The sequence below is a fragment of the Emydura macquarii genome, unplaced genomic scaffold, assembly GCF_026122565.2.
Source record: "Emydura macquarii macquarii isolate MOO-44397 ecotype Brisbane River unplaced genomic scaffold, CSIRO-AGI_Emac_v2 contig_1451, whole genome shotgun sequence".
Classification (NCBI taxonomy): Eukaryota; Metazoa; Chordata; order Testudines; family Chelidae; genus Emydura; species Emydura macquarii.
The window spans coordinates 25,887,501-25,901,405 of NW_027131588.1; the positions used below are offsets into that span (position 1 = coordinate 25,887,501).

At 46.0% G+C, this 13,905-nt stretch overlaps 1 protein-coding gene across 1 annotated transcript in view; it reads right to left on the bottom strand.

Moving 5' to 3' along the window:
* Positions 1 to 13,905, bottom strand: part of KCMF1 (potassium channel modulatory factor 1) — a 72,854-nt gene that overhangs the window by 3,432 nt on the left and 55,517 nt on the right. The window contains exons 4-6 of the mRNA XM_067553431.1: positions 13,101 to 13,202; positions 11,204 to 11,378; positions 849 to 1,131 (exon numbers count right to left, since the gene is read on the bottom strand). Coding sequence (XP_067409532.1) covers positions 849 to 1,131; positions 11,204 to 11,378; positions 13,101 to 13,202 — 560 coding nt within the window. The remainder of the gene's footprint in view (positions 1 to 848; positions 1,132 to 11,203; positions 11,379 to 13,100; positions 13,203 to 13,905) is intronic.

Below are 13,905 nucleotides of genomic sequence, written 5' to 3' on the forward strand. Positions count from 1 at the left end.
ATATTCTTGCTGTGATCTTCTTGAGATTGTGGTTTCCAGGAGTGGTAAAAGGACTCTTTCCAAGGCAGTCTGCAAAGGCATGAAGCTGACTGCAAGAAACATCTGTTTGACTTTGGTTCCTAGGTTTGCTTTTCATTTTAGTCTCATCTTTACTCCTGACAACATGGATGCAGCAATAGCAGTTAAAAGCTATCATTATGGATTGCGTTTCTGCAATCAGTGTTTTCATTTTGTACACAAGTACTTAACTGCCATGGAAAACAGATGATATCAATTACAAACAAACTGAAGTCAATTAATTGCTCCTATAAGCATATATATAATTGATATTTAATCTTATTCTAACTTTTTGGGTACAACAGATGGTGTATAATGCAGTGAAGTTTTACAGGTTATATGAAAAACATGTGCATGTTTAATAGAATAAATAGATATAACTAATGTCCTATTGATGATCATCCACTACTTTCAGTGATACTAGCACAAAGTCAAAGTGCAAAAGATTTTGAGTATCCACAATTCATAATTCTGTGGCTGGCACCTGCAGATCTGCTGAACACTAGAGTATGCATTTTGCGTGATCACCTATTGGCTAAACAAATTATGTTGGGCATTTGCGACTGGGGGAGGGAGGATATGGGATATTAAGCTGCAATTAAAATAATCCAACTTGGCATGGCGCTTAAGCATGTGCTTAACTTTAAGCATGAGTAGTCCTACTGAACTTAATGCATGAATTTATGGGCTTAAAGTTAGGTGCATGCTTAAGTACTTCGTCAAATCAGGGTCAAGAATTGGGATAGTGCATGTAATAAAAGTAACAAGATTACATTTCTAGAATGAGTTACCTTGTAAGAAGAAACTGGGAGTTCTGGATAGTCTGCTGACTATTTTCTGTGTTAGATGTGTTGGTTGTTGCTGTAGATTGTGTAATAGTGGTGGTGACGCTGCTTGTATTGGTGCGTCTGGTTGCACTGCGTGCTGTCTCCAGTTGTTGTCGTGCTGCCTGTGCGTGTTGTCGTTCTAACTGCAGCTGCATCTGCAACTGCTGTAATTGAGAAGCGGAAGGGCCAGAGGAATTGAGCTGTCCTCCTGCAGAACGCCTCACGCCTGATAACTGAGATAAAAGCTCTGCCAAAGAGGAGGAAAAGTACTACATTGAAATTTCCTTCAATTAATACTAACAAATGAGAGTACAAGTATTTCCTGTGCATCAATATCCCCATCTCTTATTTTCTCCTAAAATATTTAATCATTTATCTCCTGTACCACCATATGGGCACACAGTGCTTTACGAAACACTTAAGACACATTTCATTCCCCAAGATCACAGCATATGACCATCAAAGCATCACTTATACTATTTATTTCTCTACTATGATGAAGAAATTTTAAATTTGAAACCTTTTGAACAAGAGAAAGGACATTCCTAAGGATTATGGACTGACTACGAGGTGACAACTTCAGCTGCCAATTCCCTAAAGCGTTACCTTCTAGGCAAAACAGCTGCTGCCTCAGCTACCATTTCAATTTGGGCTTAAGTTCATAGGCAGGTGCACACGCACCAGCAAACACACTTATCTCCATGCTCAACCTCCGGGAGGGAAGCTGAACTGTAAAAAAGAAGAGTGACACTACTGATGCTTCTGTCAGTGATTTTTGGAGAATATTCAATTCAGAACATAGATTTCTACTGCCTTGCACATTGTGTAAATTCTTTTGGGGTCACAAGATATTCAGTAAACTTGTTTTCACTGAATTAGGATAAATAATATACTTACATTTGGCTGGCAGGTATTACTATGACTTCTCTTATACTGGCCTAATAAAGATTCCTACTGCCACCTGGGTAGTAAAGGGCTGACTAAATAAAGATATATCTGGCTTTGGACAGGGCTAATATAAAATTGTTCAGTTTTAGAGGGGATCAGGGTGGGAACTGTGGCGAGTTTTGTCTGTATTTTCAAATACAAACAGTGTAAAAAATGCTGCCTGTATGTTATGATAGAACCTAACTGCATTAAAAAAGCTTGCGGGAAGTATTAATTTGCTGTGTTTTGTTTGGAGAGGGAGGAGGGGAAATTTTGGCTTTTGGAAACAGTTATCTCTGAATTATCCCTCTGAACTGTTTATACATTTGTATTAGCCCCAAAAAGATTTTGGAAGTTGGAAGCAAATGGTGCCACTTTGTACTGATTGGAAGAAGAGGACTCTCAAAACACACGGGGAGGGTTCCAAGCAATTAAATCCTGGACTTGATTCACTTAATCTTAACATTGCTGTTTTTAAATTGATCAATTTTGCTATGGAAATTTGGAAAATAAACAAAGGGAAAATGGAAAAAAAACAGGGTTACTTACCTGTAACTGCTGTTCTTCGAGATGTGTTGCTCATGTCCATTCCATTATAGGTGAGTGCGCGCCCCATGCACTAGTCTCCGGAACTCTTTTTCCCTTAGCTAGCCCCGTAGGGTTGGCTCAGGTGCCCCCTGGAGTACCGCGCTCATGCTGTGGTACATAGGGTGCCGCCGACCCGCGGGCCCCCCAGTCTCTTCTTTCTGCCGACTCCGACAGTGGGGACGGAGGGCGGGTGTGGAATGGATATGAGCAACACATCTCGAAGAACAACAGTTACTGGTAAGTAACCCTGTTTTCGCTCTTTGAGTGATTGCTCATGTCCATTCCATTATAGGTGATTAAATAGCCATACCTTGGAGGTGGGTAGGAGTCAGCATTGAGCCGCTCTTGCCAGTACTGCTCTGCCAAATCCCGCGTGCTCTCTCGCCTGCTGCACAATGGCGTAGTGGGATGTGAAGGTGTGGACCGACGACCAGGTCGCTGCTCTGCAGATGTCCTGCAGGGGCACTCCTCCTAGGAAAGCCGCAGATGAGGCCTGGGCTCTAGTTGAGTGCGCTGTCACAGCTCCTGGAAGTGGCACCTTCGCCTGCTCGTAGCAGGTCCTAATGCAGGTAGTGATCCAGGTGGAGATGCGCTGGGTGGAGACAGGTAGCCTTTCATCCAGTCCGCCACTGCCACAAACAGCTGCGTTGATTTTCGGAATGGCCTGGTCCGCTCTATGTAGAAGGCCAGGGCTCGTCTGACGTCCAGCGAGTGCCATCTCCGCTCCTCCTCTGAACCATGTGGTTTAGGAAAGAACACGGGGAGGAAGATATCCTGGTTATAATGAAACTGGGACACCACCTTAGGCAGGAAGGCCGGGTGTGGTCTCAGTCGCACCTTGTCTTTGTAAAAGACGGTATAGGGGGGCTCCGAGGTCAAGGCCCTAATCTCGGAGACCCTCCTAGCCGATGTAACGGCCACCAGGAAGGCTACCTTCCATGAGAGGATGAGCAGCGGGGATATAACCATGGGCTCGAAGGGGGGTCCTGTCAACGTGGCAAGGACCAGGTTCAAATCCCAGGGAGGCACCAGGTCATGGACCTGGGGATACAGCCTCTCCACCCCTTTGAAGAACCTGAGAGACATCGGGTGCGAGAACAGCGACCTCCCCTCCAACGGCTGGTGGAAGGCCAAGATGGCCGCCAGGTGTACCCTCAGGGAGGCCAGGGCCAAGCCCTGCAGCTTTAGGTGGAGCAAGTACTCCAATATCGCCTGTATGGGCGAACGGCTCGGTGGGATCCCCCGGGACTCTGCCCAACAGGTAAAGCGCTTCCACTTTGCTCGGTACACCACCTGAGTGGAAGGTTTCCTGCTACCTAGCAGAACCTGTTGGACCTGCACCGAGCAGGCTCTCTCCCCCTCCGTCAGCCACAGAGTCTCCACGCTGTCAGGTTTAGGGAGTCCAGGTCCGGGTGCAGCATGCGTCCCCAGTCCTTAGAGAGCAGGTCGTTGCGCCTCAGGAGCGGAATTGGCATGGCAATGGACAGGTCCAGCATGATGCTGAACCAATGCTGTCTCGGCCATGCTGAGGCGACCAGAATGATGTCCGCTTTGTCCCTCTTGATCTTCAAGAGGACTTTGGGCAGTAGTGGAATGGGGGGAAACGCATACATGAGGGTCCCTGTCCAGTCTATAAGAAATGTGTCGGAAACAGAGCCGGGCTCGCGACCCTGGAGTGAGCAAAACCTTGGGCACTTCCTGTTCCAGGACGACGCGAACAGGTCCAGTTGAGGAACACCCCACTTGCAGAAAATGGAAGTCACCACCTCTGGGTATAGAGACCAGTCGTGGCAGGGTAGAAATGACCGGCTGAGGCGGTCCGCCTCATCGTTCCTGACCACCGGGAGGTGAGAGGCAGATAAGTAGAAGTCGTGCCTCACCGCAAGGTCCCAAAGTTGAATAGCCTCCTGGCAAAGAGCCGAGGAGCGCGCCCCCCCTTGCCTGTTGATATAAAACATGGCCGCCGTGTTGTCCGTCAGGACTTGTACCATCCTGCCCCTCAGGAATCTGAGGAAGACCTTGCAGGCCAGGCGGACTGCCCTGAGCTCCTGAACGTTGATGTGGAGAGCCTGCTCCTGCACTGACCAAAGTCCCTGGATGCTGAGGTCTCTGCTGATGTGGGCCCCACAACCCACATTTGAGTTATTGAGGGCGTGAGTTCTCTGAAGGGGACACTCTTCAATACCTCCTCTGGGTCCGTCCACCAATCCAGGGAGGACAGAACTTGAGTGGGGACAGTGACCATTCTGCTTAGTGAGTGCCTGGCTGGAGCGTATACCAAGGGCAGCCAGCTCTGGAGGGGTCTGAGATTGAGTCGGGCCAACCTTACCACATATGTGCTTGCCGCCATATGTCCCAAGAGCTGAAGGCAGTGCCTGGCTGTCATCGTGGGGGACCTGTGGAGATTTGTAATTATGGCGGTCATTGCCTCGAAGCGAGGCTGTGGAAGGAAGACTCTTGCCTGGATGGCGTCCAGGGTGGCCCCGATAAATTCTATGCACTGCACCGGGGTGAGCGTGGACTTCTGCTCGTTGAGGAGCAACCCCAGTCTGGTGCATGTTGCGCAAGTGAGTGCCAGGCTGTTCCTCACGTGGGCCCTGGACTTGCCCCGGATCAGCCAGTCATCCAGGTAGGGGAAAATCTGGACCCCTCTGCGGCGGAGGTGGGCCGCCACTAACGCCATACATTTTGTAAAAACCCTTGGGGCAGATGAAAGACCAAACGGAAGGGTCGCAAACTGGTAGTGGCAGCCAGCTACCCCAAAGCGGAGGAACCTTCTGTGACCAGGGAGGATAGTGATGTGAAAGTAAGCGTCCTTTAGGTCGAGGGCAGCAAACCAGTCCCCTGGATCGAGAGCAGGAATGATAGAGGCTAGAGAGACCATAGGAAATTTTAGACACCTGATGAACCTGTTTAGACGTCGGAGGTCCGGAATGGGCCTCAGGCCTCCCTTTGCCTTGGGGATTAGGAAATAACAGGAGTAGAACCCCTTTCCTCTCTCCTGAAGAGGAACCTCTTCCACCACTCCGAGTAGGAGAAGAGAATTCACCTCCTGCATGAGGAGATGCTCGTGAGAGGGGTCCCTGAAGAGGGACGGAGAAGGGGGAGAGTCTGGGGGGGAAGGCCGAGAGTTGCAGGGCATAACCTCTGCGCACTATGCTCAAGACCCACTGGTCTGAGGTAATGCCCCGCCACTCGGCGAGAAATGGTCTCAGTCTGTTTCGAAAGGGAGGGGTGTGATCCAGGATAAGGGAGGGTGTGTGCCACCCTCGGGCGTCCCATCAAAACTGTTTCTTGTTGTTTCCCTTAGAGGGTAGCTGCTGTGGCCCCCCTGAGGGGCCTTGGCGGTCCCGGCGGCTGGGAGCCCTATATCTATCCCGACCCCTCCTGGGTTGAGGGGGTCGGGGAGGCGGTCTTGGTGTCTGTAGGGGTGGATGCTCAGGACGTGGCCGCGCCTGGCGCCTCGCAGGCTGCGGAGTGTACAGTCTTAATGACTTTAGTGTGGCCCTGGAGTCCTTCAGGGCATGCAATTTATCGTCTGTGTGCTCCAAAAAGAGTCCAGCACAGTCAAAAGGCAGGTCCTGGATTGCCTGTTGGACCTCCTGTGACAACCCTGAGGACTGGAGCCAGGAGCAGTGTCTCATGGCAATGGCCGATGCCATAGCACCTGCAGCATCGCTAGCGGACTGGAGGGCCACGGTTGCCACTGTTGCACCCTCCTGGATAAGAGTGGCAAAATCCTCCGTCTGGTCCTGAGACCACCCTTACAATTTGAATCTTTGGTCTTCCCTCCAAAGATTCGTGCATCTGCCCAGGAGAGCCCGGTGATTAGCTATCCTGAGTTGTAACACCCCTGTTGAGTACACTTTCCTGCCAAACAAGTCAAGTTTTTTATCATCTTTGTTCTTAGGGGTATTAGCTTGGGCCCCTTGTCTGTCACGCTGGTTGACAGCCTCCACAACCAGTGACCCTGGGGCAGGATAGTTGTATAGGTACTCGAAGTCCTCCGCAGGGACATAGTATTTACGCTCGGCGGCCTTGGAGGTAGGGGCCACCAAGGCAGGGGTTTGCCATAGGGCCTTAACCCTCTTTAAGACCCGCTCATGGACAGGGAGGGCAACCCTGGATGGTCCTGATGAACCTGAGACCCCGCAGAGGGGGTCCTCCTCCTCAGAGTGTTCTTTTAACTCCAGGTTCAAATTATCCACTACCCTCTTAAGAAGCTCCTGATGAGCTTTGAAATCAGGAAGCAGGGCTCTCCTATCCCTGGCGGCTGCATTGTCCGGGGAGGAGGAGGATGACTGGGAGGGGCCCTCCTGAGGGTTGGATTCCTCATCAGAGGAATGATCTTTGTCCGCCCTGTCTGGAAGGGGGGGCGATGGTATGGCCGTCAAGGAAGGGACCGACCCCGTACCCTGAGCCGTCTGAGAACCCCAGGGTCCCCAGTAGGGCCATTGCCAGGGACCTTGTGGCCAAGCAGGGATCGGCCCTGGGTTCACGGAGGCGTCGGGATCCTCGCCGGACTATGCGCCAGGAGGTGCGCGGGTACAGGGGTCCGCACCAGGCTCCATGTGATGCACCGGACTGCGCGCTGGGGATCGTGACCGGCGTCGAGCTCCTGCATCAGCTTTGGCGGGACGAGTAGTCGGTGCCGGGCTGTGCCTTGGGGATTGGGACCGGCGCTGGGATCCACGCCGGGGTGCTCTCTCGGGAGAGAGAACGGGTTGGTGAGGTGGGACTCGGGTGTCGACGTCCCGCTGAGGAACCTCGGGAGCGGCCTGGGTGCCGCGGTGTCGAGGGGCTCAACGATGCAATGTCGGAACTAGGAGGGGAGCCCGCATTCTCAACCCTCCTCGACCATCTGGGAGGAGACCTTGACTCCTGTCTCCGCCCCACACCAGGGGCACCCAGCGCGGGTTTTCCCCGGGATGCCGGTCCCTGCACCCTCGGCCGAGGGGGGGGGATGGAGGCGTGGGCATGCCCATGAGAGCGCGTGCCGCGGCGAACGCCTCCATCATCAACGGTCCCTGCAGGGGCACTCCCCCACCCCGAGGAGTCGGGGGAAGCTCCCTGCGTGGAGATGCCGGGGCCGGAGCACTCTCGACGGCACCTGGCTGGGGCATATCTCCTTTGCTACCCCTGGTGGTACCGGTGGCGCGGGAGAGTCCATGTGCGCAGCTGCTTGCTGCTTCTTTTTCTTCGGCACTGCCGGCTGCTGTGTTGACCGTCCTGGTGCTGGGCTGCACACCGATGATACGTTCGGTGCTGCAGGGAAGCGAGACGGTTCCAAGTCCGTCTGGAGCATGGACTCCATGAGGATCGCCTTGAGGCAAGCGTCCCGCTCCTTCTGGGTGCGAGGCTTAAAAGCCCTGCAGATCCTACACTTTTCCCTCCAGTGCTGCTCCCTGAGGCAACGGAGGCAGCAGTCATGAGGGTCGCTGGTAGGAAAAGCCTTGCCACAGTCCGTGCAGGCTTTAAAACCATTGAGCCCGGCATGGCTCAACGTAAAGCCCTGAAGGGCAAACTTATCTTTTGAACTCTATCTATCTATGAAAGCTAGGGGCAGACGTTCCGGCTACCGTCAACGGGCGAAAAGAAGGAAGTGGGCGGCCCGCGGTGCCCTATGTACCACAGCATGAGTGCGGTACTCCAGGGGGCGCCTGAGCTGACCCTACGGGGCTTGCTAGAGGCAAAAAAGTTCCGGAGACCAGTGCACGGGGCGCGCACTCACCTATAATGGAATGGATATGAGCAATCACTCGAAGAGAGAATAAATGAAGCCCTTAATTCTGGAGATTGAGTAACTACATTTCAGGTTTTTTGGTTTCTTTTTTTGAATTAACTTCTACTGCCATTTAATATTACAGGTCAAAATTTTCTTCCGTCTCTCTTTACTGCGTCAGAGATAGTCACGTTCTAGATTACAGCCCTCTGAAATCAGGATTTCCTTGCAAGAATAATGCAAAATGCACTACTCTCTATGGGAGGAGCTCTTAGAAATGCCAGTAGCAAGTAGTCAAATAAAGAAATTCCTCTTTAGCTCAACTGCACATATTAAGATTAATAATGACTCTAGTAATAGTCTATTTGTTTCACTGTAATCACTAACAAACACCTGGAGGGAAAAAAAACTCATTATGGTGAACAAATACGAGTGATTGAATTTGAACATTAATTGCTGTATTTCATCATGCAATTTCTGCTTTCATGTGTATTTTGGATAAACAGAGTGGCCACAACTTTAAAAAAATGTGTGCCTGAAGGCAGGCTCCCTCAATTCATATTTAGGCACACATTTTTGAAAATCTTGAGTACCTAGAAAAAACAGTGGGGTAGCTATTTAAACTTATTGTTGGGGTTCTCTTGTGAATGGCAATTGAATATTATAGTGTAATCTAATTGTGCAGAAATTGCTCACTGTATAACGAGAGGGAACACAAAGCTATATAAACATTAGAACAGAGACCTTAACAAAAAGGAAAAAGGCAGTTAATGTGGTCTCATCATATTTACCATTTGACACAGTTATAGTGCACTGTTTGTCAATAACAGACAGCACACCAGACTAAATTTCCCCTGTACACACAGCTGCTGAGTATTAAACACATATGGTTTAATAACACCAAGGAACACAGTAACTTCGAGATGTGGTGACAACTTTTTTATTATTTCTCGCCTTCCATTATTTGTGTTTCAAACACCTTTTTTTTTTTTTTTTTTTTTTTTTTTTGCAATAATTCTTTGCATTTAATTGAACTTTTCTAACTTTTCATATTATGTTAGTGATGAGAGAAAACCCAACCACAAATTTAATATGAAAGATAATATACTATACCTGTTGGAAGGAAAAGAACTGTAGCAAGTAAAACCTAACAATAAAGGCTTCTAGAACACCTTGATCTTAGTTTTATAGTGCTTCTAGTTCATACACCAGAAACATGAAACTCATTTTATTTTAATATATTTTAAATTCAAAAGCTGTATTTGAAACAATTGTATTTAATTATAAATATCAACAACTGCATTAACATTTATTGTTAAAGCTAATGGTTCTTACCTCTGAATTATATTTTAAAATCAGTCCTGAATGTGATGGGTTTTTGGTTTGGTCATACTTGAACAAGGGACCATGTATGTACACAAGATTTGGATGCCAACCCAGGTTAATTCAAATACCTGTCTGCATCTTAGGAATGCCACAGAAAGCAAGCCACTTATGACCTGGGAAGGGAGACTTTTGGCTGTGTAATACAGAGGAAAGATGTGGAAAGAAGGACAAGGGATAACCCCAACTTCTCCCATCATAAAGACTTTTTGACTAAACACACTGTGGTTGCAAAATCGTGTTCCTCAATTGGGCTACAGAAAGGTTGGAGTTTTTAAATAACCTTTCAGACTTCTGTAGACACCCACTAAGACTTTTGGCACGAGACATTTTAAAATCCATTCCTCAACCCTCAAATGGCCTTACTAGATTGTTACAAAGGAAGGTAAGGAATTTTCTGAAAAGGCCATGCATCTCACTGTGTAAAGAACAGCAAGAATAGGATGATAACAGAAGGTTAAAGATTGGATGATGGCAAGAGGTTCAAGTTCACCTGTACTGGTGCCCCAGAATTCTGAATTTCCATTGGACGCTCATGCCTGGTCAAATGTGACGAAACTTAAAACCTATCAACTTAGAGACTGATCTTGTGGATTAGGAGAATCTATAATCATAGTGTGTTTAAAAACAGCTCTTTTCTTGCTCTTGCTTTTGCATCTCTGTGACAGAATGTACCCTTGTATTCACACCCCATCTACTACTGCAATAATCTAGGTACAAAGTATGCCTTGTAAGGTGTCATTTGAAAACTCAAGTTGCAGATCAGTATTGTCCTGATAAAATGTGTGTGTCAACAATGTATGTGAAGTTATAAGATTCCACTGTATGGTGTTATTAACACATGTTCCAAATGGAGTTGGCAAACAGGTTGGTCTTTAACAAAGGAATATGTGCACTGCTTAATTTGCATTTAAGCAGTAAACAGTCATCAAGCAGGAAGGGAAACAAAAGCAGCACAAACAGGTGGAAAAAAAGGCAGCAGGGAATATCCTTCCTCAGAGACTTTTAGTCTCCTGATGAAAATGTATTTCAAGAGAGGGACTAAAACCATACACAGGAGGGCCAAACATCCCAACGCACACCCTCCTCCATGTACCTATGGATTCACTGCATCTGAATGGACAAAGGAAGCAGCCATTGGATTGGGGAAGGGGTTCTGACCTAAAACATTTGGTCAGCAAGACTGTTGAAAGCATGTGGTGTGAAAATTTTGCTTTGAATTTAACACTGTGTTAAGCTAGGCACCAGTAAGTGTATTATTTTTATTTTTCTTGCAACCATTTCTGACTTTTATGCCTCATTACTTGTACTCAAAGTCTCTCTCTTTGTAGTTAACATAAGTTTATTATTGGTTTCTCTAATCCAGCATGTTTAAATTGAAGTTTCTGGGAAACTCCATTTGGGGTGATAAATCGTGTGTATATTATTCCTTTAAAAGAAATAGTGGACCTAATATAGCTTGTATTGTCCAGGAGACGGTTGAGCAGTACAGGACATCCATCTCTGGAGGAAAATCTAAGATTGGGGGTGTGTTGGGGTCAAAGCTGGTAAGAACCTTTGAGGGAGAGAAGGTGCTAGCGCTCACACCCCCAAACACACACTGTAAATATGGACAAGCAGAGCAATCATTATCTTGGATTTGGAATCTAAATATGGAGAGAAAAACTCTAAAGGAAAAATAAGTAGTTATGACTCTTACCAGCTATCGGATCCATAGCTTCCCTATTGCTTGGAGAATATGAACTCTGCGAAGATGAAAGCCCACCAGTGGAACTGCTAGTAAAGTGCATGTTTGATCGACGTGCGCGAGGGCCTCCCAAACCCCGGCCTGGGTGAAACATTCTACGCACATGCCGAACGCCGCTGGACTCATCGTAACCAAACCGTTAAGAAAATACCAAGTTGTTTGACAGAGTATTAAAGAGCGAGAGCTTTACCAGTAGAACAGACTGTGGAGATGGCATACTGTATTCTTCAGACAGGGATTCAACTGCTTTGTTAAGTATAAAACAACTCAATCTTAACTATGCAACCAGAGTCTGCACACCATAGTACATGGAACTCAAGGCTCCTATAATAATTTGCACCAAGCAAATTATTATATTCTCATATATTATTAAATTATCATATTCACTATCTGTTCCTTCTTTTCTGGAGAGAATCCTCCCTGAGATTTCATATTTGCTGGATCATAAAGGTGTTTTCTAGATAATTTAAGAACCTCTAATGCTTGTTTGACTGTATTTATTATTCAACAGATGCATGGGTAGTTACAATCTTCCAGTTCTGTGATACTGAGTACTGAAAGTTGAGCCAAGAAATTTTCATTGCTCTTCTTATGACGAGTATGGAATATTTTTCTCCTTTTTCATTCCTTGTATATTTATCTAAAGAATTTCACCTCTTCACTGCTGAACTGCTTGCTCAGAGAAGGTGCAAGAAACCCCACAGTAGGCAGTTACAGCTTATTTGGCTCCCAGGGAAAGTGTCCTGCTAATGCCCAATAATTAGATGTTTTTACACCTTAAAACATAAGGGTTTATATTCCCTTCCAATGCTATTTTTAAATATTTACTATTATAACTGGATATTCTTGCTCTCCATGTAAATGTCTAATCCTTTTATAATCCTGCTTGCCTGTTGACCTTTTGAGATAGAGAAATTTTATGACATCAGTAATGTATTACAAATACTTTATTCTAACTATCAGCAATTATTCTATGTGGATTTCACTGAGTACAGTAATTAAAATGAACTCTCAATATACTGTAAGTAGTTGCCCAGCAAAAAAAATTAAATTAGAACAAAAATAAATCATCACAGTAATGGAATGTATGCAAAAAAAAATAATCAGAAACAATATGTTTCTGCAGAGCAGCACATATCGACAGCCACTTCAGCTCTTCGGTCAACAGAACAAGTTAAATCCCTACAATCTACATCCACGCTAATGAAAGAACAGCCCATAATTACAAGGAATCTCCTGTTAACTTCTCGAATGATCAAAAAATGCCAATAAAAATGGCACTATATAGCTGAAGTAAAATTTTCTAAAAAGTCATTCATCAAAATCAACCCACAACCTCCTCTCAAACCTTCAAAAATTTGTTTTTGGTTTAAACTGATTCATCATGTTTGGTGTGTAATTATACGCAATGTACTTACTGTTGCATTTATATTACAGCTTTAGACCAGTGGTTTTCAACCTGTAGTCCATGGACCCCTGGGGTGATGGACCATGTCTAAGATTTCCAAAGGGGTCATTAACCTCCATTTGAAATTTTGTAGGGGTCCGCAAATGAAAAAAGGTTGAAAACCCCTGCTTTAGACAGATACTGTCAGCAGGCAACTTTATTTGCATCTATTTGTTGTTTTTCAAAAACACTAGCAACTTAAGTTTTTTATTAGTAGTACATCTAATTATGACATTGGGTTCTACTTTAGCTCTTTCATATCCAGGTTTTCCAACAACTGAACTAAATGGCAGTTCTAAGAGGCTAGTGGAATAAAAATGCCACAACCTGCTTGTAAAATCAAAGTAAGTGGTTAATATTATATGTACTACAATGCTTTTTACTTGACTTGGGAAAGGATATTAAATCTCTAGGAGCTCTGTGTTCCAGTGTAAGATGTGCTGCAAAGTCATCTGTGACATGATTAGGATCCCCTCCAGGTAATGCTGCACATATTGGACAAATCTGAAATGACAAAGTCAGAAAAACAAGTTTAACAAATTCACAAAACAGCCACATGCATTCATCATTCTGGGCTAATCTCTTAACATTAAGAAATTACTATGCTTTAATAATCAAATTCTAATGCTGCATATATGTAACCAAAGATTAAAATTAGTTTAAAAAATCATTCAAGGAGTACTATTAGCTTCACAATATCGGTTTGTTTTGTCTTTTGGTTTTTTTTAAAACTACTTTTCCCTTCTCAGTTATGCTTTTAGTAACACCCTGGAAATCCAAAGTGAAATTTAGTTTCAAGTTGGATTTGTAACTCTCTGATTTTACAACTTGTTTTCATATGTTAATTCCCATGCAGATAGAGAGGGTTTGTTTACACATGTTGCTAACAGCTCACAGGAATCAACATGGTGACATCATCTTGTTCATTCTTTGCTCTTGAAAGCCACAGGCACTCTCCCCCATATAGGAAGAATGAGAGGAGAAGTATGTGTTACATATCACTGTTGGATAGCACCTGAACAGGCTGCCTCCCATAACATTTAGAGAGCCCACAGGGGCCTCATGCACCCCCACAACAGCATTTATGGGGAAAAAGAGGGGACACTCCAAACTATATTGCTGGAGATGAGAGGCCTGCAACAGCACTCCCACTCACCCCCACACAATTTGTATAGGATGGCTCCAACAGCTAACTACGAGTTTCCTC